General features: G+C 48.5%; 5 protein-coding genes and 1 non-coding gene across 8 annotated transcripts in view; 4 read left to right on the top strand and 2 right to left on the bottom strand.

The window, feature by feature from the left end:
- The window catches only part of LOC136183930 (bridging integrator 3-like), a 32,437-nt gene extending 12,531 nt beyond the window's left edge, over nt 1-19,906 (bottom strand). The window contains exon 1 of the mRNA XM_065970739.1: nt 19,043-19,906. Within this exon, the coding sequence (XP_065826811.1) occupies nt 19,062-19,820 (759 nt within the window). The 5' untranslated portion in view covers nt 19,821-19,906 and the 3' untranslated portion in view covers nt 19,043-19,061. The remainder of the gene's footprint in view (nt 1-19,042) is intronic.
- On the top strand, nt 22-15,110 carry LOC136183891 (serine/threonine-protein kinase SMG1-like). Its single transcript, XM_065970697.1, has 64 exons — nt 22-298; nt 362-477; nt 533-591; nt 646-723; nt 777-861; nt 914-961; nt 1,009-1,057; nt 1,298-1,374; nt 1,426-1,498; nt 1,560-1,657; nt 1,714-1,796; nt 1,855-1,939; nt 2,000-2,075; nt 2,226-2,479; nt 2,542-2,618; nt 2,687-2,846; nt 2,910-3,031; nt 3,096-3,182; nt 3,239-3,351; nt 3,403-3,496; nt 3,566-3,667; nt 3,721-3,876; nt 4,121-4,217; nt 4,273-4,393; nt 4,449-4,526; nt 4,586-4,713; nt 4,923-5,230; nt 5,287-5,413; nt 5,462-5,574; nt 5,631-5,948; nt 6,004-6,154; nt 6,208-7,468; nt 7,527-7,700; nt 7,751-8,418; nt 8,477-8,703; nt 8,766-8,864; nt 8,912-9,179; nt 9,238-9,338; nt 9,394-9,547; nt 9,604-9,723; nt 9,782-10,062; nt 10,113-10,289; nt 10,344-10,926; nt 10,984-11,280; nt 11,334-11,405; nt 11,461-11,613; nt 11,660-11,723; nt 11,781-11,932; nt 11,992-12,124; nt 12,181-12,512; nt 12,587-12,696; nt 12,756-12,828; nt 12,878-12,973; nt 13,030-13,206; nt 13,258-13,382; nt 13,434-13,512; nt 13,565-13,702; nt 13,757-13,855; nt 13,909-14,075; nt 14,131-14,198; nt 14,255-14,335; nt 14,394-14,441; nt 14,538-14,644; nt 14,710-15,110. Exons 1-64 carry the CDS (start codon nt 76-78, stop codon nt 14,785-14,787), a joined length of 10,518 nt encoding a protein of 3,505 aa, XP_065826769.1. The 5' UTR covers nt 22-75; the 3' UTR covers nt 14,788-15,110.
- LOC136183892 (uncharacterized) lies at nt 15,085-17,614 on the bottom strand. Of its 2 annotated transcripts, XM_065970698.1 has the most exons (4): nt 17,475-17,614; nt 17,007-17,129; nt 16,283-16,669; nt 15,086-16,232 (listed from the first exon to the last, which is right to left on the bottom strand). In XM_065970698.1, the coding sequence occupies exons 2-4, from the start codon at nt 17,116-17,118 to the stop codon at nt 15,241-15,243; spliced, it is 1,491 nt and encodes a 496-aa protein (XP_065826770.1). In that variant the 5' UTR covers nt 17,119-17,129; nt 17,475-17,614; the 3' UTR covers nt 15,086-15,240. The 2 variants fall into 2 exon arrangements, with proteins under 2 accessions (XP_065826771.1, XP_065826770.1); XM_065970699.1 differs by lacking the exon at nt 17,475-17,614 and having other exon boundaries at nt 15,085-16,232; nt 17,007-17,211.
- LOC136183928 (nucleolar protein 8-like) lies at nt 17,834-21,477 on the top strand. The gene is made up of 4 exons (XM_065970736.1): nt 17,834-20,003; nt 20,082-20,235; nt 20,440-20,825; nt 20,876-21,477. Exon 1 carries the CDS (start codon nt 17,856-17,858, stop codon nt 19,005-19,007), a length of 1,152 nt encoding a protein of 383 aa, XP_065826808.1. The 5' UTR covers nt 17,834-17,855; the 3' UTR covers nt 19,008-20,003; nt 20,082-20,235; nt 20,440-20,825; nt 20,876-21,477.
- Nucleotides 21,478-21,489: 12 nt separating this feature from the next.
- On the top strand, nt 21,490-24,995 carry LOC136183912 (hepatocyte growth factor-regulated tyrosine kinase substrate-like). 2 transcript variants are annotated; one of them, XM_065970720.1, is made up of 15 exons: nt 21,490-21,617; nt 21,668-21,761; nt 21,818-21,893; nt 21,974-22,066; nt 22,144-22,267; nt 22,324-22,376; nt 22,429-22,506; nt 22,559-22,689; nt 22,805-22,874; nt 22,938-23,054; nt 23,109-23,189; nt 23,239-23,295; nt 23,345-23,572; nt 23,690-23,882; nt 23,931-24,995. In XM_065970720.1, the coding sequence occupies exons 1-15, from the start codon at nt 21,587-21,589 to the stop codon at nt 24,809-24,811; spliced, it is 2,307 nt and encodes a 768-aa protein (XP_065826792.1). In that variant the 5' UTR covers nt 21,490-21,586; the 3' UTR covers nt 24,812-24,995. The 2 variants fall into 2 exon arrangements, with proteins under 2 accessions (XP_065826792.1, XP_065826791.1); XM_065970719.1 differs by having other exon boundaries at nt 22,935-23,054.
- A 56-nt stretch (nt 24,996-25,051) lies between these two features.
- Nucleotides 25,052-25,190, top strand: LOC136184188 (U8 small nucleolar RNA). The gene has a single exon (XR_010669315.1). It is a non-coding gene; the product is annotated as a U8 small nucleolar RNA (small nucleolar RNA).
- The last annotated feature ends 744 nt before the right edge of the window (nt 25,191-25,934 follow it).

The raw sequence follows: 25,934 nt of genomic DNA, 5'->3' as shown, positions 1-25,934 counted from the left end.
ACTATTGGCCATATGGTGCCAACGTGCGTTACGCGAAGAGGAAGGGAGCAATGCCGAACCGAAGGCGGCTTCTAAATGAGTTCGAAGTGGACCGGAGCTAGGGCGGCAACACCGCGCGACGGCGACGAGAGAAAGGAGCGCAATGAACCGTCGGGAAATCATCGACGCGGAGCGGCTCCCTTTTATTCGTACGAAAATCGCGCCACGCGTCGCTGGGACGACAATCGCTCGCGGCGCGGCGATGTATCGCGAAGCGATTTAGTCCCGTCCGAAGCGAGCATGCTAAACTTCAGCTACGGTGAGAGGGGGCCCCCTTTTTGGGGAGACGTCATCACCGGACGAGTGTCCCGTATCACCGTAGACGATCCAAAGCTCTCGTCGCTTCTACATCGAATTCGACGCGAGGAGAACTCGCGAAAGCGCAATTCCGCGCTAATCGAATTCAAGAAATATCTTTCGGAGCCCGTCAGCAGGCGTGTGAGTCGAATAATATAAATTCCGTTATTTCTCACACATCAACATGCACGTGCAGACCATCATCAGATCTGCCGACTCGCTTCTTACCACGCTCGAAGCAGTTTTTTACGTCGAGTGAGTGCTAGATAAAAAGTGCTCGTTGCATTTCAATCAATGAAAAATTAAAAGAGGCAATCACGATGCTAAAGAGAACGTTGTTCACTGCATGGGCACTATTGGCTTTATGATGGGCCAGGAAGGGAGACGGTGAGGGGGGAAGATTCAAGAAAAAGGAATAATATAACTTGTGTTCTCTCCAGTTTTGTCCAGTGGACGTTGGGGAAAGCGAGTAGCGTGGAGAATTCAGAAGAGGTGAAAGTTCTTTTTATGTCAGCACTGGCGAAGGTGAGACAGCGAGTGGATAGATGATAGATATGGAAGTTAGTCAATTGAATAGGGTGTTGAGCTTGACAGTCAGAGACTCTATTTCACAGAATTTGTGCCGGTAGAGAACGAAGTTTATCCGTTTTCCTATTATTGAATTTTTTTTAGTTTTTGATTTCGAATGTGCGCGTGCTTATTGAAAATGCAGAATCATCGGGTGAGCAATGAGAAACGGGAGGGGGCGCTTTTTTTCGGTGTTGTCCTGGATCTTTTCGCATGCAATTTCACCATTCAATGTTCTTGTGTGTTGTAATGTCCAGGGAAAGCGATTCGTGGCAAAACATGACTGGGCTATCGAATTTATCGATCCCGGTCGACTCTGACCGCTGCCGCGAACATAAAACCGCCTTCGATGCATGCAACTAATCCTCGCATATCGCCTTTACTTTTTTTATAGAACTTCTTTATCCGCTTGTGAAAATTTTGGGCAGCGTGGCTAGCAACTATCCCGGGCTATTTTCTCTGCATTTCAAGGTTGGGCAGAGTCTTTTGCGCAGGTTAAGTGGTCTGTACTATTCCGTATAGGACGTGATTGATGTTTTGGTGGGATGGCACATCGATTCGAAGCAGCCCAAGTCTTTGATTGATCTAATATCAGGTAACAGAGAAAAGGTTGTGCTACGCAACTGAAGAGCGACTTATCGTCTTTCGCGAATTAGAAACGTTGATTGGAATGCATTCCTTTTGGGCTGCCGACATGTCCTTTTCTTTGAACCTGATTGGGCAGTTTTTCGAAGACATCGACGCCTACGTTCAAGTGAGCAGATCAAGTTTTCTTTCGAGCCCTGCGCCGCTTTGACGTGACTTATGTAGGAAATGCAAGGAAAGATCGTGAGCGAAAGCGATCAGGCGTTAACGCCCGAAGAATGTCAGTCAAAAATGACGTCACTTTTGGAGTAATCGAAAGGACTCGTTTCATTTGAAGATACATGTATCGTGTTTCTTTCTAAAAAGGGTGCTGAGTACTGTGATTCGGGGACTCTATTCGGCCTTGCAGCCGTCTGAAGAATGGGGCATCACGAAAGAATACATTGGAAACGTCAGTCGCTTTAATATTTATTTATTGATTTATTTCTTAATAAATTTTGTCGTCACGAAGATGGTAGAAAGACTTGTCAAACACGTCACTGATTCACTCGCGTGTTTTGCGGTTGATGAAGACTTGTTCATTGCTGGTATGTAATAAGAGAAAAAGAGCGTGCGAGGAGACGTTTTCCCTTTTATTCATTGCGTTGATGACCTAGTAGCCGCCGGAAACTTCCTTTTTTTCTCGCTCTCTACTCCCGCATTGCCATAGCAATGATTTGTTCTTTGTATTTGCATAGGATGCGATTGCCTGTCCGCGTTTGTCACGTCGCTCCAAGTGCACTTCTCCCCCTTCTGTCATCTTCTCTTGCCCGTTCTATACGCGCCGGCCGACTTTGCCTCGCTGCAATCGTTCCAAGTGAGCGCGTCGATTCTGGACATCGTCGACACGGTGCTGACGACGTGCGAGAGAAATGTTCCCGAGGACTTCGCTCTCGCCTTGATCGCCGACAAGTCGCCGCTGATGGCATTGCGACAGAGCAAGCAGGACAAAGTGAACGAGCCGGGGCTTTATCCTATTGAAATATTGAGCGATGATTTGTCTATGTCCCTAAGATTCTGAAGGCTGTCGTAGAGGCATTCCATCATCTGATTTTGACCAAAAGTGCAAACATCATCGAGGCTGTGTGCCAGTACGCTGAAGAATTCGACACGCGCTGCCTACTTGTTTTCTAAATAATTTTGTGTTTGCGCGACTCAGGGCCATGGCGAACGACATTCAAAAATCGCTGAGCAGTTTGGACGCCACTGAGTTTGGCGACTCCAAGGACCGATACAACGTTGAATTGGCTGAACGTCTACTCCTCGTTGATCTGTACATAGTGAGAAAAGTTCTCTTACAGACATCGGCTCTAAAATCGGTGCGTGGAGACGGGAAATTATCTTCTATAGCCAATGATGATGATATGTTCATTTGGGTATAGGTGGTGGATTCCTGCTTGGGGATTCTTGTGCAAAAAGATTACATTGCAAATGCGCGTTTCGCCTCTCACTGTCCTTCCGTTCCTTATGCCATGCTTGTCACATTGGCAGCAGTGTGGCGCAGGTGCAGTCATATGAGCCACCTGTTTGGTAAAATGAACAACAAGCAAACTCTTTCTCTTTTCTAGTTCCAGCAGTGGCGAAGATCTTACGCTGAGATGTGTGAAAATCATCGCAGCTTTGATAGTGCTAAAGAACCTCGGCTCCGATGCAAAGTCAAATTAGATGCACCCTTGTTTTACATGTGCTTGAATTTTTTTTATTTCTAAAGAGCGTTTGCATTGCAATGGTTTCACCAGATGTTGAACGGCGAGACGTTTCGAAAGGGAAGTCGGAACGATGAACAACTGCACCACGAAATGGTCGAGGCACTTTTATCAAATGGTCAGTAAGAGGAGCGCTTAGCAGGCTTTCGTTTGATGAGTTTGAATCCAGCGTTTGATCGAGAAAGAGACGTGCGTTTGAAGACGGCCCAATGCCTCCATTCTCTTGTAAAGGCGACGAATCTCATGGAGGATCTCTTACAGCGGTACGGAGAGGCTAGGCTGTGGCGTTCGCTAACGCTGCCTTTTTTTTTTGAACGTCTACTTTTGCGCAGAATTCTTCGCGAATGCCATCTCAAATTGACGGACACGGATGGAACTGTACGGTGTGCTTTTGTTGAAATTATGGAGTCTATTCCAACGCCTATACTGATCAAGTAATTACTTTGAAACGACGCCTTCCTTTTCTTCACTTTACCGGTGTTTTTAGCAAGAAAGATTTCGGTTCTCAGGAGGATCCACTCGATTCCCAACGCAAGTCGTGGCAGAAGCGGCGATCACTTGTGTCTCAGCCATCCACTGGCACCTTTTACGGTCACCACTTTCAGGCCATCATGAACTTTGTTCTCAAGGCAGCGACGCCAAGGTAGGGAGAGTCTATGCGCGGTAGCTTGTAGTGAAAAGTAACGGGAAAAAAGTACCATCCAAGTGCTAGACCCATAGCTGGATTGGTAATTGAATATTTGTTCCCGTAACAGTAAAATTCTGTCTAAACTCACTGGGTTGCGTTTATAGTACCAACGCCGGTTAGAAAGGCAGTGACAAGACTCTATCCATTTTTTAAATTAAAATTAATAATTAATGAGAGGTGTGACTACTAATTTTTTTAGCAAACGAGTGAACGACGATTGGTTGGAGAGGCTCTATCATTCGTGCGTTCGAATCAACGGATCTTCGTTGCCACAAATGACGCAAGATGGAGCCCAGGTTGGTTTTTAATTAAGGCAGAATCATTATTACTGTATCCTTTTTTTTTGTCTAGATTGACGGATGCGATGCTCTGCTTTGGTTTTGGTGTCTCTGGGAATCAGCCCAGTTCATCGTTCTATCCAAAATCAAGACACCTCTCGGCGGACCTCAAGACACATTTCTAACTATAGGAAGTGGGTTGAAATACGAACGACGAGCTCTACGTAGGTCTCTTTCTTCTCACTTCAGATGTTGTGAAGAGCTACTACCTTGAAGCGAAGGACGGCACGGAGCCTTCCCAGCTGTCCACACTTGGAAGATGCGCAGGTTGGACGGCTCGGCTAAATCGCCTTGCACCGCTCATCGCTCTTCTTCCTTTCTCGCAGGCATTGGACCGAAATTCCTTTCGCGTCATCTTCGCGTGAATCTTCTCATCGCGTTCGTCGACTTTCTGGAGAGACACATTTATAATGCTCACACGGGATGCGCTGTCGTAATGCAGCCGTTACCGAAAGTAAGTAAGGCCCAGTGCGTAGTTCGCGAACAGGGAAGGAGGACGAGCTCTCTGTTGGTTCTCTGTTTACCGGGGTCAAAACTTCTTATGTTAACGCCCTTTGATTGCAGAGGCACACTTCGATAGGGGAGTTAGTCCGGCAACAAATGATCTAACTAATCGTTTCTTGCTAAACGAGGCAGCTCTCCTGACACTACTACCTCTTTTAGAATATTCGCGCTTTCTTTCGAACAAATCTCGTCACTTGCCAGGAGTGGCTTCGTCGACTTCGTCTTCCCCTAGCAACCGTCGCCTATCACGCCGGATCGCCGGCCGCCGCCGTGCGTCACTGCTACGAGAGACTGGCAACGCTATCGCCCGACGATCCGGAATTCAATCAAGTGCTGGTGCTGCTCGCTTCGGCTCTTTGTCGTCTAAAAGACGCCGAACCGTTGGCCGGCGTGAGCGCGTGGGCGAAGAAACGTTTGGGAAAGTCCGTCGGATGGCTTGAGGGCGCCGTTCTGGCCGCAGAAGGAAGGTAAAGTGGAAAAATTGTGACTACAAGTCAATCAGATTGTATTGGCTACTGTGAAGATTCGAATTGTGCGCTCAAGAGCACGTGAAGTTTATTGAGAAAATGTGCGGCGTGGAAGTGAAAGACGTCGAGTTTTCTGGCGCGACTGCCATCGATCCAGCTGTAATGGAATTTTGTTCCGATCAGGTACGAATCAGACGAGGCGGCCTTTAGTTGATTGAGTCATTTATCTAGGTCCTCGATTGCTACGTGAAACTGTCGGATTGGGACGAAGCTCAAGATTGGATAGACCATATGGAGAGGGGAGAGACGAGAGTGAAGACGCGTCACGATCTCGACTACGTCAGGCAAGTGACCTCTTCAGTCAAACGTTTCCTCTTTTTGACGTAGAGTTTTTGGATAGGTCCCTTTGCGAATTTGAGACGGGTGACATAGCAGAATGCCGCGAAATCTTGGAAGCGACTTCAGGCAGCTCGCCGATCGTTCACAGCCGTTCTTCTCACACCGAAGAACGAGCCGATTTGGAGCATTTGAGTCGACCGCCGTGGGATCCATGGCAGATGCTTCAGGCGAGCCAGAGACAGCTTTTGCTCGCAATAGCTTCTGTCGACTCGAACAAGAGAATTCGCACCGTTCCGTCACTCGAAGAGGATTCCGAGGAGCCGTTTCCACTGGAAGACGATGAGGAACAGGAAAGTCGAAAAGAGAAAAGAACGCGTTGGTAAGGAAAAAAATAGCCCGTGGCCCTTTTTTAGAGATGTTTCTTTTACGTCTAGGACTGGCGGCACGACGCGAATTTTGAATCACGCCGCTTCGTACGCAGAAGCTTATCTGCGCGTCAGCGCCCTTCTCTGGCCAATCGTGACGTCGCCCTATCACGCCGCCCAGATCCACGCCGTCAAAACCGTCCTCAGCGATCCCAACGAGGTTGGAGAGGGAACGAGAAAAAAAGATTGTTTTCATTCCTTGACCGTGTTTAGGAATCGGCTTCGCTGAAATTTTCTGACGTACGATCTTTGAACCCGGTCGTACACGACGCCGGTCTGGCGTCGTATCTTCTCCGCTACGTTCGCCACCGTCGTCAAAACGCTACATCTCTTTTCAACCTCACCATGTCGGCAGCCAAACTCGCGCGAAAACAATTCAACTATCGACTCGCCAATCGTCTCCTCCTCGACGCCGGTCGCCAGCGACGAGGAGAACCGAGCAGCGGCTACGACGACGACGACGACGACGACGCGAGCGTGCGCGAACTACTCGACGCTCTAACGACAAACGATTCGACTCCTCCGTCCGATCTTCAGATCGTCTACGAAGGCGCAAAGCTACTCGAATCGCGCGGCAACGTGAACGAGGCCGTGCATGTCTTAACGCGGGCGCTCGCCGCCGCACGACGACAAGCCGACGATGGCGACGGCGTGTACAAAGACGAGTCGTTCTCTCGCGCTCTCGTTCGTCTCGCCAGCTGGATTCAATCCGATTCGCCGCTCGCCGCGTCGCTCGTCGATCCGGCGAGTCCGGTCGCGGAGAGCGTCGTCGCGCTCTTACCCGGCGCTTCGTGGGCCTTTCGATCCGATCCTTTTCAGGTCTATCCGACGTCGGGATTGAGCGATGCCGACGGTTTCGCCGGCGTTCTACTCAAACTCGCCACCGAGTCGGCGGCGCCGCGTCACGCGAAGGCTTGGATCGACTACGCGGGCTGGTGCTATCGCTGGGGACGCAAGACGATCGAGCAGACGAGCGCGATGGGTCACGTCGGTCTCCTGCCGGAGGAGCGTAGCAATGCGCTCGCCTTTCTGCCCGACGAGGCAACGGACGGCGAAATAAAGGCCGTTCTCCGCGTACTCGGACAGGCGCACTTGAGCGACGCGAGTCTTCAGGTTGAACTCGTCGGAAACGAGAATCTCGACGGCGGAGCGACGGGAAGCGGCGAGGCGGCCGGTGCCGACGCTATTCGGCGTCTACTCGTGCAAGCGTGTCCGGCGCTGGCGCGTTCGGCGTTGCTGAATCAGTTGGTCGGCGTTTGGCGCGTCGTCAGTTCGCGTTTGTTTACCCACTACGGTCTCGCCGCGCGGGCTTATTTTACGTATTTGAATTTGAGCGGTACGAACGCCGCCGATCTTGCCGAAGTGAACGTCACGGCGACGCTGAGACTTCTACGTCTGCTCGTCAAGCACGCGCAGGAATTGAAGGACGAACTCGAGGACGGGCTCAAACGGACCCCAACGGAACCGTGGAAAGGCGAGAAAAAAGTCTCTGTCTCCTAACGTCTACGTAATCTTTCTTTTCTTTTTTCTAGCTATTATACCGCAGTTGTTTTCGCGGCTTAGTCATCCCGAAGCGAGTGTGCGTCAATCCGTCTCGCAATTGCTTTGTCGAATTGCGCAGGACTCGCCCCATCTGATCATCTATCCGGTCGTAGTGAGTTCCCCGCCGCCGTCGACGCGAAACAAAAAGGCGTCAGGAAATGAAAGTAAATAGAAATCGTCATTTGTAACGTATCTAGATCGTTGTCTTGACTAGGACTTCTTCGCTCGATCTCGCGCATGGACAGTCTAACGACGTCCTACAGTCGTCCCGGCAACGATACCGATCTCGACCAACAGGGCTACATGCCAAGCGAAATGCTCGACAATCTTCCCAAACGACGAACAGTCGACCAATCCGAAGCCGTAGACGAAGAGGAAGAGCCCGAACAGGAGGGAGAGGAGGAAGAAGAAGAAAAGGAAGAAACGCTGACGACTCTTCAACTGAGCTACAAGACAATTCTCGACACTCTGACTCAACTCTTTCCCGATCTCGTCGCCGACACGCAGACGTTCGTCGAAGAACTCAAACGCATTCGTCTTCTCTGGGAAGAGGTTTGGATGGGCGCGTTGAGCTCCCGTCAGTCGGACGTCTCGCGTCGGCTCGCCCAGTTGGACGGCGAAGTGAAGCGCGTGCTCGAGAACGCGACGCTCGGACGCGAGGAAAAGACGTCGATAATGCGCGACAAGCACGGCGCCGTCATGAAACCGGTCATCGTCGCGCTGGAGAAGATGTACGAGTTCACCGTCGCCCAGACGCCCGAGACGCCGCACGAGACTTGGTTTCAAAAGACCTACGGGAAGGTGATCGAGAAGGCGTTGGATGGGCTAAAGATGCCAAAGGATTTGAAAAAGCCGAGAAGTTGCTGGGAAGGATTTAGACAGGTAAGATACGTACCTTGACGTCTTTGGTATTATCTAAACGATCTCTTCGCATTTGTAGCTTTATCAGACTTTATTTCAGCGGTCTCAGAAGCGCGCTGCCATGGCTTTCAAGTTATCGGACATCAGTCCCAAGTTGGCTGCGTCGAAGGGCCTCGCGATATCTCTTCCGGGAACGAGCGACGACGAGACGGGCGTTTTGGTGAGCAGTTTTACGGACGACGTCGTCATATTGCCGACGAAAACGAGACCGAAGAAATTGAGCGTCAAAGGATCGGACGGAAAAACGTAAATCGAAATTTATGCAATTAATTGTAGTTTTCTCCTCTATAGTAAGGCGATCTGCTTAGGCACACGTATCTGTTCAAAGGGCTCGAGGATATGCACTTGGACGAGAGGGTGATGCAATTCTTGGGAATAGTAAATACGATGTTTGTGAAAACTTCTGGGTAAGACAATTTAATTTACGTTCGCATCGTTAGAAGCTTTTTTCTAGAGAGGAGGAGCGGACTCGTTTTCGGGCTCGACACTACGCCGTCACTCCGCTCGGATCTCGTTCCGGACTCGTCAAATGGGTCGACGGTGCGACGCCGCTCTTTGCTCTCTACAAACGATGGCAGCAACGCGAAGCAGCGGCGACATTTCAGCAGTCGTCAAAGCCGACGACGGCATCGGCGTCGATGTCGCCAACCGCCGTTCCTCCGCCGCCGCAGAGACCCAGTGAACTCTTCTACGGAAAATTGACACCGTTGCTCAAAGAAAAGGTAGGGAATCTACTGTAACTGCGAAGCTTTATAGAGCAGAAACGTTGTCTCTCGTTAGGGTGTAAGCGATTTGTCAAATCGTAAAGAATGGCCGTTGGAGCCGCTGTTGAAGACACTAGAACAGTTGATGGCTGAAACTCCGTCTGATCTTCTTGCAAAGTACGTATAGATCTTAATTTTCTTGAGGAGTCGATTGACTTGGCGTTTTTTGAAGGGAGTTGTGGTGTGCTTCAACCGGTGCGTTAGAGTGGTGGCACTTGACGCAGACCTACTGTCAATCGACGGCCGTTATGTCAATGGTGGGCTACGTGATCGGCCTGGGTGATCGTCATCTGGATAATCTTATGATTGATCTGGCAACAGGAGAGGTAAAAAAATTGTTCTGATGTGATCTAGAGACTGAGCAGCCTTTTCTGTCGTCAAGATTGTCCACATAGACTACAACGTCTGCTTTGAAAAGGGAAAGGGTCTACGCGTCCCGGAAACAGTTCCATTCCGACTGACTCAGAACATCGAAACAGCCTTCGGTCTCACAGGAATTGAGGTAATGTCGATGCAAAGCGAACACATCTAGAGCTAGATCGTGTTGTCTCCACTTATAGGGCACCTTTCGTTTGTCCTGCGAACGCATCATGAAGACCCTGCGTCGCGGACGCGAAACGCTTCTCACGCTCCTCGAAGCGTTCGTCTACGATCCTCTCGTCGACTGGACAACGGGAAACGAGGACATTTTCACCACGGCGAAGACGTTGGAAAAGAAGGGCGACGCGGCGGCGAACAAAGGTCAGCACGGCGACGAGAAGAAGGAGATGGAGAGGAATATCATGGTCACGATGTTTTCGTCGCGCGTCGCCGAAATGAGAGCCTCGTGGAAGAAAAACAAGTGAGGAGTAGACGTACGTAGATTTGACTCCTTCTAGGTTCTTCTTTTAGGTCTGATTTCGTGGAGGAAATGGATGCTGTCTTCGCTTCAATTGATAATATTGTCGAGATTTTGAAAAGCAAACGGGGAAGCTTGGAGAGATTGGAACGGCTTCGCGACAGCGGCGAAGCCTTGTTGGAAGCGGCGAAGGAAGGAGTCGGTCATCCTCTGTTTCACGTAAAGGAGAGGTAAGCAAGCATTGGAGCGTAGAGTTTTTGGAGCGATTCACTTCGTTTCTCTAGACACGGCGACTATCAGAAATTGCGCGACGAACACGAGGACGTGCTTCAATTGATACGAACGAAACGGCGCGAAAGTGAACGCTGGCAGACGCACCACGAGGAGACGCTCCGTCGCCTCTACGCGGGCGAACTGCGCGCCCTTGCCGACGCGACGTCGACGTCCGTCGAACTCGACTTGTCCGGCAGCGACGCCGCCGCCGACTTTCTCGCTAAGACGGGCCAATCGCATCTCGTCGTCCAATGCCAAAAGGCGCAGGAAGAACTTCAGGCGCTCCTTACGAACATTCGCGCTGCGGTGCGCGATGCGATAGCGCTATTGGGAACGTATCAGGACGTCGCCGATCATTATCCCGCCGTTGATTTCGTTGCGGGAAATCGATGTCGCGAGTGGGCCGTCATGTTTGGAGATCTGCTCGCTCGGCCCGAGTCGGCGGTCGGCAGTCAATTGCTGAAGGCGTACGTCGCTCGGAATCGGCCCGAGGCGGACACGACGATGCAGCCTGACGTTGTGCGGTATAAGGTGAAAGCGGTTCACGGCGAGATAAAGGCGGCTCTAGTGGAGGAAAACGCGAGAATGAACAACGTAAGATTTCGATTAACTTATTTCCTATTTCGACCTGTATTTTTTCATTTTTATTAGTTGAAGGAAAGACAGCAGCGCGACGTGAATTTTGACGTCATGGAAAAGACGATTGGCAACGCCACAGACAACCTGACGAAACTAATTGCCGGCAACCAACAGTCGCGCCTGCCCAGTCTTTGTTCGATTGTCGTTTCGGCGCTGGCTGCACTGAATATGCGTTGGCTTGTCATGGAAAAGACGGCGGCGCAGGCCGGAGATCGATTGCTGGAGTTGAAATCGCGCGAAGGGGACTGGTTTCTCGACGAGCTGGAAACGATCAGTCTCAACGCGGCTCACTTTGCCGAGCTGCTCAAGGTACGGTCCTACCGTTCGTAATATCGGCCTGATAAGTTTTGTTCTTGGTACAGCACTTTGGTCAGTTCAGTGAGAATGATTTTGTTGCCATCACAGCCATTCAGCCCGTGTATCGGTCTCTTCAGGTTGGTAAAGGAATAGAATAGCGCTGCTCTTTCATCATCTTCCTCCTCGTCGTAGGACTTGATTCACGGTTGCGTGTTTTCGCTCGCGCCCGACGTTCTCAATGCTTTGCTACGCGAGGAGAATGGCTGGGATGAATTCAGTCAGTCGTTGGATAGTGCCTATACAGCGCTGAAGGATTACCAGCAAGTCAAAGACGACCCAACACAGGTAAAAGAGAAACGAACTGCTCGTATGACTTTTGATTGTTCTTTAGGCTCCGCTATTGCTTGATTTGGCCAAGGAATCTTTTACGGATCTACTTCAATCATCTGCTTATGGTGATCGTCGACTGTCACGTGACCGAGAGTTGCTTTCTAGTGGCTGTTGATCTTTAGGGATTTATGGCCAGGCATTGACGAAACTGAATCAGCTTTTTGAATCTATAGAGCAACAACTGGCAAATTTGCGCGACGCCGTGCAAAAGCAGGAGCCGATACCTCCCCGATGGCTCGATATTGACGTGGTGAAGGAGACATCCTTGTTGCAGGTGACAGCGGTTGTTTTTATCAGAAGCAAAGCACTAGTTTTCTTCCTTGTTTTTCATAGGCTCGAACCTCCGCTGGTTTTGGTCGGTTCTTCGCGGAGGAACCGTCGTTTGCGCAAAAGCTTCCGACGATTTGGTCGTTTTTCAGGAAATGCCATCTGTACGTTACTTGCCTGAAAACAGCCGTCAGTGCTGGTGAGCACACGCATTGACGTTGTCTAGAGAAAAAGATAGGACATGCATTTCTGTAGAAACTCCATCTGATTTGGATCCGTGGCTTCGTCACGCTATCGCTACGTTTGCTCGATCGCCTGCCACCGCGGCCGGCAGCAGTCCGAAGAGTCCGACCTACTTCGCACCTCCGCCGGCGATTTGCTGCTTGAATATGAACGCGGTCGTCGCTCCTCTGAAGCAGTTCATTTCCGATGTCGTACAGCAACAAGTGCTCGGCGTCCCGTCCGAAGCGTTGGCGTCCGCCGTTCTTCACTATTTGCCGCGTTTGGGATTCAACGTCGACGACACCGTTGTCAAGGCGAGACAAGCGAATGCGTTGCCTCTGTCGCTGGAATCAATGGCTAAAAAGGTACGAGGGGGAGAACGACAGTTAGGAACGTTGTTTTCTGACGTCATAATTTGAAACGAACTTCTTTATTTCAGGCTCTTGAGGGGAGCCTTCATCGGGGAATTGTGACGAGAGAGTCTCTGGGTGTCTTTAGTCAGCATGTAAGCAACCTGGACAGTTGCTGGAGAAAACTTGATATGGCTCGGTAACGTGGAAGAAAGGAGAGAAAGCTGTAGCACTGAAATTGGTGTCCTTGTCCTCTAGACGATTAGAGAGAAATTACTTTGCAAGCCAGAAATGCGTTTTGGTGATGCAACGTCATTTGGCTCAATTTCAGGTTGGATTTTCCTACCGACAGTTTGCAGTATACCTGAATACTTGTTTAGTGGCTTAACGACGATTTTCTGACGGCTAACGACCTCCCCCGACAAGTTGGCGTCTGTAGTCCCGTGAGAAACAATATCATGGCAGATTTGCGAAAAGTAAGTGTCACCAATTCAAAGAGAGATATGACCAGACCACTTTTTATTTTTTTCAGGCGTGTAATAGTTTGCAGCAGTTTGAGTCGAACGTGAAGGCGCAGGGAGAAAAACTAAAGGGAACCGAAGTCACCATAGTGCAGCGACTGCGCTGGGCTGCCGGCAGCAATCCACATCTCAACGAAGCAATCGATGAAACAGAGCAAAGACAAAAGAAACGAGAATCCATTATAGAAGTAGATAGAAAGAGGCTGCTCGCGAATATACATAATACGCGTATGTTTTAGGAGCCACTAAAGCAGCTGAATGACGTGATTGGTATTGTGGAGACCCTGCTTCACTTTGAGGCGCATCGCACCCGAACTTCGGAAAGCACGGCGGGTGACAAGTCAGTTTGCACTCTTTTGTCGAGGTGCGTGTGTTGCTGTGAATCCAAGTCAGCGGGTCAAAGCGTTTCTGTTAGGTTTTGTAAGTCGGCCAAGGCGTTGGAAGAGAACGCGGTAAGAATGAGTGAAACCGAAAGACTTTATCGAGCTCTCGATGTAAGAACGATAATTGGAATATTTCAAATTTTCGACATTAGTGGTTTTGCAGCCTCTTGATGACGGCAAGCTCCTCCAACAACAAGTCACTTCGGCGTTGGTCGAGTCCTTGGTGAGCACGGTTGCACAGGAGAAGCGAAAAATTCGCAATGAAATGCAGCAAGTCGATCTGGATGTGAAAAAACGGAAGGCATGAGCTAAAAGAACTCTGTTGATGGTGTTGGCTTACGTGCTTTGTCTCCAGGAACTTTTATCCAATCATGCTGTCACCCTCCAAGAGATTCTCAAGGGCCAGTCGAATCTTCTTCAGGACGTCTGGGAAAAGCTTCAAGCTCTAAGCAAAGTGCGCGTTTAGTTTTCTTTCTTGCCTCTTTGTTCGAAGAGTTTGTATTCTAGTACGAAGGAAATCTTTCCGGACCAATTGGATCGTACACGAAGCAACGCCAGCGCTTCAACGACGACCTGAATCTGCTGATCGACGCCCTGAAGTTTGGCTTGGACGAACGGGTTTCTGGGCAGCAACTGAGAAGCGTTGTCTCGCCTTTGAAGAATTTGGGCATTTGGTGAGTCGTTTTAATTAAAGGAAGCGTTTCTGTGCGACGAACTTGTTGTCTAAAGGCTCTATGATACACTTCTTGTTTTGTCTCTTGACATCGAGTTTCCGTCTCCTCCGTCGGAGAATGCAAGTGAGGTCTTTTGAAAATCAGATCTTACTGTGAACTGTAGAACTTGTTTTTCCGAGGTTTGGCTGGTCTTGCTGAAGATAAGACTGATTTTCAGGTGAATGGCATCAATGAGAAGAAAGACGAGCAAGGCAGCAGCGGTCAGTGCAATCATTCTAGCGCGAATAGAACCTTTGCAGTGTGGATGCTTTCTTCAAGGTTCTGCTTCAAAGCAACGAGAAGCGCGAGACCCCAAGACAGGCAAAGGTAATAGTTTGAGCCCGATTTATTTAACCTTAGCAGCTCTCGGTTGGTTAGGAATACAGTACCTATAGAATTTCTTTGGTAATCTCTTTCTCTTAGCTTTGCAAGAGCGCAACACGTTTGCTGTCAACGTCTGGCGACGCATCAAGGCCAAACTAGAGGGCAAAGATGTCGATCTAAATAAGAGACTATCCGTTGCTGATCAGGCACGAAATAATGTTGATGTTGGCGCTGTGGCGCGCTATGTTCTATTCTATTCCCGTCGTTGCAGGTTGACTGGGTAATTCAACAGGCAAAAAGCAAAGAAAATCTCGCTCTTATGTACGAGGGCTGGACGTCTTGGGTCTAATAGTGCGACGACGAGAGAACGAAATTGTGAAGAGCTTTCGGGAAAAATGCATCTGAGTCCGAGTCGCCGTCAAAGAAACAACTGAGGCACGAGGCAAGTTCTTAGAAGTATTCAGTAGCGCTCTCCCTCTCGTTTCCCACGCCCATCGTTTGCCTCGCTCGTCGCTAAAGTCGATTTTTTTTGTTTTGTGTGTAAACTTGTCAACAAGAACTGCTGGCTCGGTTGGCAGCTAGGACTGACGTTTGTGTTGCATTCAGTATGGTTTTCTAAACCGTTCTGTGTTCGTTGTGTGGTAATTGCGACATCACGGTTTTTCTCTGAAATTTTTGTACATCAACTAAAGTCTAAAAGAGAAACACAAAAGGCAAGTTTATAAATGGGATGCCATAGTAGGGTGGTTTAAATGTGCGGTCTTTTCGTAGTCATAAAAAGACGACAAGCACGAACGCAAGATTAATTTACTTCAACAGATATCAGCGGGGTTGTTTCAGCTGACTCGGAGCTTTCAGCCCTCTCGATTTTTTTCCACGGTAAATCGCTTTCAAGCAGTCCATAGCTGGAGCTTATTGTGAGTTGAGTTAGTGCGAGGCATGCCAATGTTGTAAAAATCAAGCTACCCGTGACTGCCTGTTTTCCATTCTGACTGGCGTACCAGAGCTCTACAGCAAACGATGGTATGCAAACGCAAACTGCCATGATCAAAGCTACAACTGTGGTAGGTCTGCATTTGCTGGTGTTTTTCTTTATGAAAGCACAAAGTACTTCAACCACCGTGAGAAGAGCTTTAATGCCTGCCATAACACCGACATAGACCGAAGTCGCAATACCGTAGGCCGAAATCAAATCAGAATTGGATCCGATAACTGCGTGGCGTAGGTGAACACAGTAAAGTTGTGTATCAGAGACGTTGGTGTCGCAGGCCTGGACAGGTCTGTATTTGCAGGTCGAATCTGAACGGTTTGAATCTTCAACAAAACATGAGTAGCTTAGTTTGCATGCTAGGCGTCCTTGAATTCGAGTTTCATCAATAATTCCACGAGAAACAAAGACTAACAGCACAATACCAACGATGGATGAACCGACATACCAAAGTGACAAGAAGGACATAAAACTGTTCACTTTCACTCGTTTTGTGAAGGGTCTTGTTTGGATATACAGGGCATTGTTTATCTTCCAGTACTCTCTGTACAAAACCGTTTGGCAATCGTCTGCTACCTTGAAATTTCTTTCTAGTTTGATAACACCCAGATATAGCAAGGAAATTATTCGTCCAACGAGCCCAGACTCTCCAGTCAGGATGTATATAACGTAAAATACTCCGAGAGGACTGACGATAAGTAGTGAAGAAAGCAAATAAAACTTTTTTGCTGCGTGTTCGTAGGCACAACCCGTGTTATTGGGAAAGTTGATGACCAAGCCAAATGCTTCATTGAAAGAGATACAGGCTTTAGAAAGAGAAATTTACTACTCAATTACCTCAAAACGCGCAACTTACCAAGCCGTACTGTGAATAGCCCCGAAACACACGCCGGAAAGAGAAAAAGTTGAGAAATGAATGCAGTCCATCCAAAAGGGTTTGAACGACATTTATTCTCACATATCACTTTGCCAGAAAGAATGTATGATTGTTCTTCTTCTTTGGAAATGAAATTGTAACCTGGAAAATCAAAAGCTTCAACTCGTGACCCGGCTTTTTCTGATTGCCGTGCATCGTCCAGGCTTATTGTCTTGTCCAACCAATAATACAATTTATACAATCCTATTGGTATGCTTGATATCACTGAAGACACAATAAGCCACTTGCTCACACAAAGCCAGTAGTCTGCTTTATCCTTTGCATCCTTGCTGAAAAGTACGCCGGACATCAGAGGTCCAGCTAATGCTGCAAAAAGGCAAAAATATAATCATATATAATCATAGACTTTATAATTTAATATTTGATATAACTAAGCAACGGGACAAGTAGTCACTATAGTATTAAGTTGGCACGATGAACATGAGAGATCAGTACACGTGCACATAATGTCTACGGAAAGATTTAATTAAATGCAAGAGAGTGCAACACAAGACACTACATTTAGAGAGCCTGGCATTGGCTCCTATTTGGTAAATTGTTCTTAATCTTATTTGTTCTTCAATAATTAATAATTAATAATTAATAATTAATAATTAATATCAGAAAGGAGTCGGTGTTGCCACAAAATAGCCGATAAACTTACAAAATCCGATTGATAATAGAATCAAACAGATCCACAAGATGAAGTAAACCCAGCGCATAATAACCCATCCTTTGTCACACCCAGACAACGTTCTTGAGTCAGTCTCGGCCATCTGCACTTGCTCTGAAAATAAATTTAATTACTGCTGGTGGCGATTGCGTCTTATAATTTGCGGCAGATCAGCTATCAATCTCCCAGCGGTCTCTCCCGCGTTGCGAGTGCATGGGGTCACGTCACGAAGGTGCTTGTTGGAAAGGAAGCGTTTTTCGAGGTCTAACCCGATCGCCGCGCACCCTATCACAGACTGACGCTGTTCTTAGACTGCCATGACTCCAGCTCAGTCCTGATAGCCAACTTGTGGCTACGATAAAGTTGGGCCCCACCCAACTATAAAGTACTACAGTAGCTGCTGGCCAGCTGACAACCGGCTGGCACTGTGACAGCAATCAATCATGCCGGATGACTTACAAACAGATAAAATTTTGAAAGCAGTCCAATAAATCACTGAGAGAAGCCCTTTGTTTTTTATCCGGGCAGTTCTATGCATAACTTCACTATTAACTTGGTCCGCCATTGGCTGAGCTCATTGGCTGACGATTGCCTGACGATCACACCAGAGACCAAGAGAGAAATGGATCCCTCGTGGTCTGAGACTGGCGATCGATATCTATTTAAACTCTTTCGCGACTACCTTTTCCACCAAGTCTCCGACACAGGCGCGCCGTGGATCGACTTGTCTCACGTGGTCCAAACTCTTGGTCAGAGTCTGATCACACCATAGATAAGTGTGCGGTTGACGTCATCGCATTATTATCCGGGCAGTCCTTATGGTAGCGCGTGCTTACTAACATGAGAAGAAACCGTCTGGGGCAAGAAAGGCGACTTGCGTCGCTCGAAAAGTATCGAAAAGAGAAGGAGGACAGAAGCAAGGCAATACAGAATGGACTATCAGGATCTACAGAGTCGTGCGGAAACCACGTCGTCTTCCAAGACGATTCCGACGAAGAAATTGATCTCAAGCAGACGTCGTACAAGAAAACGAGCGGAAAAGTGACAGGAAAAGCAGCCGACGATTGGCTGGGACTCGACGGAAGCGACGACGAGAGCGAGATAGTTCTAAAGCAAAAGCCCCATTTAGAGAGCAAAGGAGGCGAAAAACTGATGGCCTTGCAACGAAGAATCGGCCGCGACGAACGCTTCGAATTAACGGAAGCGTTTGCGGATAGTGACGAAGACGAGGAAAACGAGAGTGACGAAGATTTGAATGAGTCAGAATCGCACGATTTCGAAAAGGAGAAGGAGAAATCGCTTATGATACTACAATCGGTACTGGGCAACAAAATCGTCATGAAACGAAATCAGGACGCAGATTTGGGCGTGAAAATGAAACGATATGATCCGAACGATTCTCGTGGTGAAGAATTGGTGATAGGAACACCTGCAAAATCCGCAAAGAAGACAAAGAAGAGAGAAAAGGTTGTAGAACCAGAAGCAGACGAACCTCAAGTATCTAAAGAGAAGTTCTATTCCGTTTCGAATGATTTGAAGTTGTCTGCTTCGTCCTCGTCGAAGCCGTTTTCCTTTGCTGATATGTTCAACGAGGAATTGTCAAAGGAAGACGTTGAGCAGAGCAATGACGTCAGCAAGGCACAGTCAATAGTCAAATCTCGTCTGTGCCCGTCACCAGTAGACAGTAGCGATGAAGATATAGAAGATAATGCCATTGATTCTTCCAACGATGTTCCTCCTCCTCCTCCTCCTGCGCCATCTGAAGGATTTTTCTTTCTAATCAACGATCCTCACAAGCTAACTGGCCGTTTAGCGGAGGGAGTCCAACAATTTGTCCGAACGAAAACGCTCGAGGAAATCGAGTCGGAATGGTGCGAAACTCGCGCCGCTCTAACGCAAGACTACAAGAAAAAGCGCAAAGACGCCATGCGTCGTCGTGCAAAATCAAATCCAATTCACTCAAATAGAGACAGAGGAAGAAAAATCATCTAAAATCATACGAAAAGATCAACTCTTCGAAGAGAGAGAAAAAAAACTTTAAAATCGTCAATCGCTACGAGCCACTATAGACAATCCTTCAATTTTACTCAATTTCTCTTCCATCTGTTTTAATATGACGTCATCATCATCGTCCTCGCCGTCGAGAGCCATTTCGAGATCGCCGAGAATCTCGTCCTGCTTCGCGTAGTGCAAGAGCTGACTCTTCACGAGCGCTTCGATGCAGGGCGCCGCGAAATCGACTCGTCCCTCGTACAACTTCGGTATCTCGTCGTTCAACTGACTGTCGAGTCGTTCGAAGTCGACGCTCGCTTTCTCGAGCTCGCGCTGCGCCGAGGGCAGCTTCATGGCGCGCTTCGCCGAGCCGACTTCCTTGCCGCCGTATTTTTCGACGCGCGCCTTCGCGCGTTCCCATTCGGCTCGTCTCTGCTGGCGACGTTTCGTCGCCTTGTGAACGCTCGCGAATACCGACGTGAATTTTTTCATCGGATCGACGACCGTCTCTTCGTCGAGCTTTCTGAACTGGGTGGCGACTATGGCGAGGTCACGTGTCGCCGAGACGTAGAGTTCGGACGTTTCTTTCAGTTCTGTCGGCGATCGCGGTGATGCGAGATCGTGGCCGATTTTTTGCTGCGCTTGGGAGGCGCTTCGCAGCGCTTCGGCGCACTTCTGCGTTTCTTTGTAGACGCGTTTCACTTTTGATTCTGTCTCTTTGAATTGCGAGACGGTGCGATCGAATTCGGCGTCGTTCGGGTTTCCGCTTGTCTTCTTGTTTCCTCCCAAAACCTTTTTGAGCAGCTTCGCCATTCTGGGAGCCCCAGAAATGGGCGGAATGGCGCGTTTCCTTTGGCAACAGTTCAGGTATGCTCTCACGCGCGCTAATATTCGTCACAACTTGTGTAGGAAGCCGTGTAGGAAGTGAGTACAGCAATTGAGTGTACAGCACCTTGCGGCACTCACAGCAGTCTGAGCATATTCCGCGCTTAGAAAGTAAGCGTGAAATGAAGCGATAGAACCTGATTTCTAGCGAAACAAAAGCTGAAAGTGAAAAGTGAACTCTTCCTCTAGCTCTCCCCGCCGATTCTTGAACGCGAATGCTTTATTTTTGCCACTACTTTCATCGAAAATGGCTCAAACGATTCCCACAAGAGTCGCGTTGCTCCGAGATGACTTCGCCGAATTTTCGAAAGACCCCGCAGCCGTTTCTTCTGTGCCTGTAAAGGTGAGTATCTACTGTACCGTTCTCCGCAATAGCGATGACATAGTGGGGTGTTTTTCGTGCTTGTCTGCCAACTTCAGTCGAAGTCTGGCCCTATGGCGCGGGGATTACCCGTGGGAATGCAGTTGTTTCCCCGTAGCGCTTCACTATTGCGGCTCTCTAATTAATGCGGAGATATGATTTTCTAAATTGCGTGTCTGCTTATAGCATCTCCAGAACAATAGGCTGTGGTTCGCGATAGTTTCCGGCGATCGAAAATTGTGCTCCCTCGCTAAGGAAAACGGCGCCGACATTACTTGGCAAAAGCCGGACATGGGAACCAACGCCCTGCACCTAGCGGCATATTTAAACCGTGATAGAATTTTGTCTGATCTTTTGCAAGGAGTTGATACTGCAACTGTTGACGTCAAGGATGACTGGGGGCTAACACCATTATTTGTGGCGTGGGCAAATGAGAGCAAGAAGTCTTTCAATTGCTTGCTAAAAGCGGGTGCGGATCCCTTCAAAGCTACTCCATGGCCGTACACAAATAAATGTGTTGCTCTCAGTGCTGAGTGTTCTGAGTGTGCTGGCGATCAACTTGAGATAAATGGGTACACTAACAAACGTCATAATAAAATTAATGAACAATATGGCTTTTTAGGTCTTGCGTGACGGAATATTTCTATAAAACTTTCGTTGATGGTGGTAAATGGGGTTTACTGGGATACGTTGAAGCGTTTTTTTGGAAGAATTTCTTGCTGTGGTCAAAAGCTGGAGATGGTGAGGATCGTGCATGCGATGCTCTCTTGCGCGTGGGAGCTGACCCAGGTGCCATTGTTTGGGCTCATCCACCAATGCATCACGCAGCTTGGCGTGGTCATGATAAAGTTCAAACGTATTTCATGTACAAGGGGACTAAAATGGATGTAAAGGATCGGTGGACAATGACTGTTGATCAAGTGAATGATTGCAAGGCGAACAAAGTTGATTGTATTCTTCATGCCTTGCTGAGCTTTAGCGACGACTCTCATATTGCATATTGTCACCGCTGCAAGTATCAACCTAGTGGTTGTGTCCTCTGTTTTTACTGTTCGTATAACTCTCCTTTCAGCTCCTGTCCTGATTGTAAGTATTCTTGTTTTTCTTGCTGACATGTGGATTAGTGTGACATAAGCAGACATTAGTTTTGCGTTGCTTTTGTTGTTGAATGTGAGTTTGTGCATAGATAGTTTGTGGGTGTGGGATAAATACGCGCGTTATCAGTCCCTGACGTCATCTACAACAACTAAGGATGACGTCAGTTTGGGAATGCTCTAGCACGGATTGGCACTGAACGTACGTCATTTTCTCCGTTTGAACTTTACGTGCCATCATGTCGAAGTCGGAGTTCGAAAAGTTACTAAGTAAGCGACAATCGAGGCCCCCCTTCGAGGATTCTCACGGACTACTTTAGACCAAGCGACTAATCCAGGCAATATCGAACTGGATTGGGACGCGACACTAAATCTCTGTGACTTACTAAAGCGAAAAGATAAGGACACGATCAAGTAAGCGTCCGAAAAAGGCAAACGGCGTCCCGAATATCTCACGTCTTCACACCCAGAGCCAAAGACGCCGTCGCGCTAATCAAAAAGAAGATTCTCGACAAGAATAACGCCGTGGCGCTTAACGGACTAAAAGTAGGCGCGGGGCAAAACGAAAGCAAAACAGACGATTTTGCTTCCGTCTTCTCATCGGGCATTTCGCTCTCGTTTTCAAGGTAATCGAAGCGTGTATGAAAAACTGCGGCATAGCCGTTCATCGCGAAGTTCTCGATCGATCGTTTCTCGACGATATGCACGGCGTGGCTAAGGTGAGTGGGGTGAAATCGTAGGAAGTAACTCCCCTCCTCATTGCGGTCGTTTCGCGTTGTCTTCTTCCTCTCCCTAGTCCGGCTGTCCGGCTCCGATAAAGGATAAAATAGTCGAGTTGATCGGAATTTGGGACGCGGTGCTCGGATCGGAGGACGCTTTCAAGTCAGTTCACGAAGTAAGCGGAGTTATGAAATTGCAAGGTTAGTACTCTTCGTTTCTAATGTTGGTCTTAAGTCTTATTTATACTTTTGTCTAGGCTTTAGTTTTCCCGCCTTGAAAGACACGGATTTTAACATGGATTCTGAAGCGGTAGTTCAGTCACTTTTTATGTTGAGAGCCCGTTCACTCTTGCTTGATTCAGGCACCTGATTGGGTTGAAGACAATAGTACTAAGTCCTGTCACATGTGCAGGACGGCCTTTTCCGCGTTTAAACGCAGGGTATACGTTGCAACGTTTTCTTATTGCTCAATTTCTGACGTCAGATATTTAGCATCATTGTCGAAACTGTGGAAACGTTTTCTGCAATCAATGTTCGTCAAAGAAGGCACGTATACCACGGTTCGGGTTCACTGATCAGGAAGTGAGAGTGTGTGACTTCTGCCACAAGAAGCTCTCGGGAAAGTGAGTTGGATAGTGATAATTAGGACGAATGTTAGACTTCTGAAATTCTTTACCCAGCAGAGTAGATTCTACAATATGTTATTGAAATGTTCATCATTTTTATCTTGTTTTCTAGTGCCCCTGCAAGTGCTGACGACGAATTGCCTTCTGAGTACCTCCGCAGTTCATTGGCTAGAGAGTCACAGGTTCATAGTGACAAGGCGTTTATTATATTATTTCTGCACGTTTATATACATATATATCAGCAGGAGTCGGCGACGTCTCGCGGCCCGGTCAACGAAGAGGAACTCAAGCGACAAGAGGAAGAAGAACTGCAGATGGCAATGGCTCTGTCTCTGTCAGAAGAGGAATCAAAGACATCAAAGGTAGAAGAAAAACGCGTCTCAATTGAAACAGAGACTAGATTCTCTCCATCTAAGCCTTCAACTACGAACTACTATGCGCCCCCCGCCTCTGCACCACCGCCAACGAACTATTACACGCCACCAGCGGCTACTCAGGTAAGCAAAAGACGATATAACCTATAATGGGAGACCTTTTTTTATTTAGAGTGTAAGAGAGCCGGAACCGCCGTATGTCCCTCCACCTGCTCCTAGGGACCCAGACGTACGTTTATCATCGTCGGTCTATTCTACTCGGCAGCTGTTCTTTGTAGCTCGCTCGTTACGAAGATCGCGAATATTGGGAAAGGCGTCGATCGCAGCAGCAGGAGCAGCTTGCGCACGAGTACGAAATGCCAGACGTTATAATGAGTCAACAGCAGCACCAGCTACCCGCTCAAGTGATGACAGACAGCGCCGTCGCCGGGCCTGCGGTTGGAGCTGGTGCTGTAGCAATGGCAACGGCCTTGCCTTCATCACCAGACGCCAGAGACGTGGGAGAAGTAAGTGAAACAGTAATAGAGTGGCTCTTCCCCAATCCCTATACTATATTGACCAAATCTTTTAATTAAAAAATCGATTTCCATGGCCTGTGCTAGACTGTAGGCTCGCTCTTTTAGGATAATGAAGATTATCGAACGCTTGTGAGCAGCATGCGAAATACGATCGAGATGTTCTGCAGTCGAATGCAGACGGTGCACGGTCTCGGTCGTAGCATCGCCTTGGATTCGTCCGTACAGACGCTATTTCATTCTCTCAACGCAATGCACGCGCAGCTATTGAAGCACACGGAAGACCAAAGCCAACTAAAAAGTACGAGAATAAAAGTCGATTATAATATTCACTTATGTCCTTCTCAAGGCCATTACGAAGGCCTGCAGAAAAAGCTGCAGAGCGTCAAGGAAGCGCGCGCCTCGCTGAACAGCATGCGTCGCGCCTATCAGAAGAAACAGCGTCAAATGGAAGAGGAACGCGAAATGCTCGCTCGTCTGCAAGTCCAGCAGAAACTTGAACTGATGCGCCAGCAGCGTCGCGAAGAGGAAGATCATCAGGAAATGCTGCGCCAACGTCGCCAGAAGGAAATCGATCAGCAGCTCAAGATACAGGAACAGCTGAACCAGCAGCGTCTGATGGAACACCAACAGCGTCAAATGCAACTCCACCTGAGCGTCCAAGCGGAGCAGCAGTCCCAGTTGGGCACGTATGCGACGTCGGAACTGCCGCAGCCGACGAGCTCGTACAGTGTCGATCCCCCGTCTCAATACGAGCAAGAACCGATGAGATACGTTCCACCGCAGGCTCAACAGCTGTCCCAGGCGACTATGCCTCTAGGATATCAGCAGCCCGCTTTCATGCCAAATCAGCAAATAGAGCCGGTTACTTTTCAGCAACCTCCGCCACCGCAGCAACAGCAGCAGCAGCCCGCTTATTCAACTGCTTCCTCATCAGTCTCCCTGCAGCCATCTGTCCAACAATTTCAACCTCAGTATCAGCCACAGCCTCAGCATCTCCAACCAATGGAAAGCAGCTTCATGACCGGCTACAGTCCGCCCACGCTACGACGCGAGCCTCTTCCTCCTCGTCAAGAGCCCTTTTACGGCGATGGGTTTCAGCCGCAGCAGGCGGCGCCGGTGCTGCAGCCGCAGCCGGCAACGTTTCCCGTCACTTCTCTTCAGACGGGACATCAGCCGCCGCCTCATCAATCCATGAAACCGGAGCCGCAGCTGATTTCGTTTGACTAGTTGTAGCAAAATTTAAAAAAAGCGTTCGTTTTTTGTGTCTTTTCTGTGTGTAGGTGAAAGCGATGTTGTACTTTGCTGATTGCTTCAAATTCTCATAAGCTTAAAGAATTTCTTTTCGTCACTGTCGCATGGCTTATTGCACTTGTCCGTATGAAAACTAAAAGATGCGTCAATGTTGCACCCACCATGAAAGTGTACCCACGCAAGTATAAGAGCGCCAGGAAAGCGTCGTCATGGTCACCTTCAGTAGGGATAATCCTTACCTGTAGTTCTCCCAGGAGAACTCAGATATGGATATGATGCATTGGAGATCTATGACTCTCCTATGAGTTATATCTCCCCACCCGAGGCCAGCAACACCCCGCGGTGGTCGGCTGAGTCCCTCACCCTTTCAATTAATCAGTTAAAATTTATTTGTTTGACCACGGAGGGAAAGCTCCCGTGTGCTTCGAAACCGTAACAACGTTATCACCGCGTATTAGAAACTGTTCAACAAATCGACGTTGCAGGGAATCGAGTCTGGCCTTTTCCTTTTTCTTTTTTCGTCGCTTGCTGCTCCTGGATTCGCTCGCTGAAGTCTTTTCGCCACCAAGTAAAACCTTAAAATAGTCTTGATTTGCTCTGACGGCCCATTCCTCGTAGACGTCTCGAAGAGCCTAAAGATGTATTGCATTATGAACTGGACGTCTCATGTGTCTTTCCCGACCAAATTCATGTGTCTATCAAAGGCAATCAACACTCCCAGGCAAACACCTCTGATGCACGCCGCTCTTCGTGTCACTACGCGAACAACGCAACGTCGCGTCCAACAAGAGTGAAGAATTTGAAGAGGGTTGTCTTTAGCGCACTCTGCATTGTATACACATTCCCGGTGACGTCAGAACTCAACGCGCAAAGTAAAGTGCACCTTCCATTCGATCGAATACGGTCTTGAATCGCTTTCTGTTTTCACTTGGCAGCACCGGCTTTGGAATTTTACGCTGGGGTTCGTTTTTGGCCGGCGGATGGGTAGCGCGACGTTTACGGCCGGACATAAGCGAGTCGTATGCCGCCAAATTATCGAGAGGACGAACTGGATACGGTGGGTTCAAGTCAGACGTGTAGAGCGCCTTCAGCGGGTCGA

Source organism: Oscarella lobularis, chromosome 2, assembly GCF_947507565.1.
Source record: "Oscarella lobularis chromosome 2, ooOscLobu1.1, whole genome shotgun sequence".
Taxonomy (NCBI): Eukaryota; Metazoa; Porifera; class Homoscleromorpha; order Homosclerophorida; family Oscarellidae; genus Oscarella; species Oscarella lobularis.
This window is presented reverse-complemented; position numbering and strand designations above follow the sequence as displayed.

Excerpts from the sequence above, each read along its gene's own strand:
- LOC136183891 (XM_065970697.1), top strand. The coding sequence starts at position 76 with ATGAGTTCGAAGTGGACCGGAGCTAGGGCGGCAACACCGCGCGACGGC. Across the intron at positions 11,933-11,991 it reads AGGAGACATCCTTGTTGCAG|GCTCGAACCTCCGCTGGTTT; the intron begins GTGACAGCGGTT and ends TGTTTTTCATAG. Across the intron at positions 14,336-14,393 it reads AGACGAGCAAGGCAGCAGCG|GTTCTGCTTCAAAGCAACGA; the intron begins GTCAGTGCAATC and ends GCTTTCTTCAAG.
- LOC136183892 (XM_065970698.1), bottom strand. The coding sequence starts at position 17,118 with ATGGCCGAGACTGACTCAAGAACGTTGTCTGGGTGTGACAAAGGATGG. Across the intron at positions 16,670-17,006 it reads TCTATTATCAATCGGATTTT|CATTAGCTGGACCTCTGATG; the intron begins GTAAGTTTATCG and ends GCCTTTTTGCAG. Across the intron at positions 16,233-16,282 it reads GCTATTCACAGTACGGCTTG|CCTGTATCTCTTTCAATGAA; the intron begins GTAAGTTGCGCG and ends CTCTTTCTAAAG.
- LOC136183928 (XM_065970736.1), top strand. The coding sequence starts at position 17,856 with ATGAGAAGAAACCGTCTGGGGCAAGAAAGGCGACTTGCGTCGCTCGAA.
- LOC136183912 (XM_065970719.1), top strand. The coding sequence starts at position 21,587 with ATGTCGAAGTCGGAGTTCGAAAAGTTACTAA. Across the intron at positions 21,894-21,973 it reads TGGCGCTTAACGGACTAAAA|GTAATCGAAGCGTGTATGAA; the intron begins GTAGGCGCGGGG and ends CTCGTTTTCAAG. Across the intron at positions 23,573-23,689 it reads ACGCCAGAGACGTGGGAGAA|GATAATGAAGATTATCGAAC; the intron begins GTAAGTGAAACA and ends TCGCTCTTTTAG.